Source organism: Phytophthora parasitica (genome assembly GCF_000247585.1).
Source record: "Phytophthora parasitica INRA-310 unplaced genomic scaffold supercont2.4, whole genome shotgun sequence".
Classification (NCBI taxonomy): domain Eukaryota; phylum Oomycota; class Peronosporomycetes; order Peronosporales; family Peronosporaceae; genus Phytophthora; species Phytophthora nicotianae.
The window spans coordinates 2,569,720-2,571,618 of record NW_008648990.1 but is presented as its reverse complement, the minus strand read 5'-3'; the positions used below and the strand labels follow the sequence as shown (position 1 = coordinate 2,571,618).

Genomic DNA, 1,899 nt, shown 5'->3' with positions numbered 1-1,899 from the left:
TTTTGCCGTGCCCAGCAGCCCATGGAGTGTGCTTGATCACCTCCTATAGCAGGGAGACGTCGCTGGAGGGAAGGAAGCGAAAGATCTTCTTTCTCTTCCGCTGCGTGGAGCCATCAGCTCCATCGCCAGGGGCTGCTTCAGCCGCAGCGCGGTGTCGGCGACTTCCTCCGCTGAAGCGCAATCTCCATCTGTGGCTTCTAGGGCTTCGTCAGAGAGGGTGCTTGCTCCTGCTTCCCTGGCGCTATGTCAGATTAAGGCGTTTTTGCTTCTGTTACTGGCCGTGGGCCTGTGAATGGTCTGTAATTTGCGTGTACAGTGAACAAGGCACTACTGTGCTTTGCCTTCTCCAGCTAGTCTCCTACCCCTAATTGATGGCATCTCACCAGGCAAACTAACAAACAAAATCTAATTTAAAAGAAAAGCTGCTTGTTTACACGGTCATTCTATTTTGCTTTTTGCATTTAAGCCAGGGAAAACAGCTTTGTTTTTTAAAAAAAAAATGATTGTTTGGAGCGTCCCAAAATAAGAGATACCTTTTGCCGAGTGGTCAAAATTCTAGTATTATATCTTCCAATCGAATGCCGTATCGAGCACAAAAATCTTTTCTCCCCACGCTTCCTGAGTCCTGCACGCGCTGCGGGACTTAATTAGTATCCTGTGGTGAAGGAGGCCGTGGATCACATGCTGCAAGTGTGTTGCGGCCAGCGCCTTCAAGTTGCTGGAGTCCTGAGCAGGGAGTCTCATACGAAGTATGTCCTCCTGACTCATCAACGCATGCTTGCTATGTTGCTGACCTGCTGTTAATGCGATCATACCAAGTGTGTATACGATTCACATGACGTCAAACAATATTCTTGACCATGCTGCAAATGAGAAACGTGAGTAGCAAGTCGTGCCTTGGATGTACGACATTTACGACAAGTACCTTGGCAAGAGATGCTTCTCATCGATTAGCCTGGAACATCGAACAGAAAGAGGCGGATTCAGAGTGGATGGATTGATAAATGATGAAGTGCCTACTGCACGCTGAAGCTAGCTAACTATCCTTGGTCGTGGGGTCCGACATGTGGGTGGCCTGCTTTCCCTTGATTTGCACCACCTTGGAGGCCGTCTCAGCGAGCTTCTTCATGGCCGAGTACTGCGACGCAGTCACCTCGCGGGACGTGTTGTCAATGCAGCAGACCGAGCCCACCACTTGGTCATTCTCGTCTTTCAGTGGGAAACCTAGGTAGAACCGCAGGTCGTGAGCATGGAGCGCCGGCAGGTTCTGGAACCGAATGTCGGACTCCGGGTTCGGCACCAGCAGTGGCTCGTCATTCATGATCGTGTGCTGGCAGAAGGACTGATCGCGCGGCATGTGCAGTTGCCGGAATGGAGGCACGTTGGATGCCAGCACGTGTTGCTCGTCTTCGTTGATAAGCGTCACGAGCCCGGTGGAGCACTTCATTTCGCGCGCCACCAGCTCGCAGATTAAGTCGAGCTCGTCGGTATCCGTAATCTTCGAGAAGCCACCCTTCTCGATCGCGGTGATACGTTCCTGCTCGTCCTTCGGCATCGGGGGCTTGCTCATAGTTTCCAAGTCCGGCGCCGTGTTGAGCGGATAGTTACGGCCCTTGGAGTTCGCAAGCACACAGTCCTCCACTGGAAGTGTCTCGACGCGCAGCATTCCTTTGTCCAGCGCGTCAGTATACTTCTTTGCATCGTCGTCCGTGAGACGCACAGACGACGTGACGGAGGAGCACTCGGAGCGAACTTCAGCGTCCTCCTTCTCCTGGTTCATCAAGTGGCGAATCACCGACATCACCGACTTGCGCTTGCTGCCCGACGAGGTCTGGAGAGCTTCGTGCAGGAAGTTGGTCAAGGCCTTTCCAGGAGGATCAGAGGAAGGAAGACCCGAAC

General features: G+C 52.7%; 1 protein-coding gene across 1 annotated transcript; it reads right to left on the bottom strand.

Annotated features, from left to right (window-relative positions):
• Positions 1–1,036: 1,036 nt before the first annotated feature.
• On the bottom strand, positions 1,037–1,801 carry PPTG_03690 (hypothetical protein; the record flags this gene model as incomplete). The annotated part of the gene is made up of 1 exon (XM_008896373.1): positions 1,037–1,801. One exon carries the CDS (start codon positions 1,799–1,801, stop codon positions 1,037–1,039), a length of 765 nt encoding a protein of 254 aa, XP_008894621.1.
• Between the last annotated feature and the right edge of the window lie 98 nt (positions 1,802–1,899).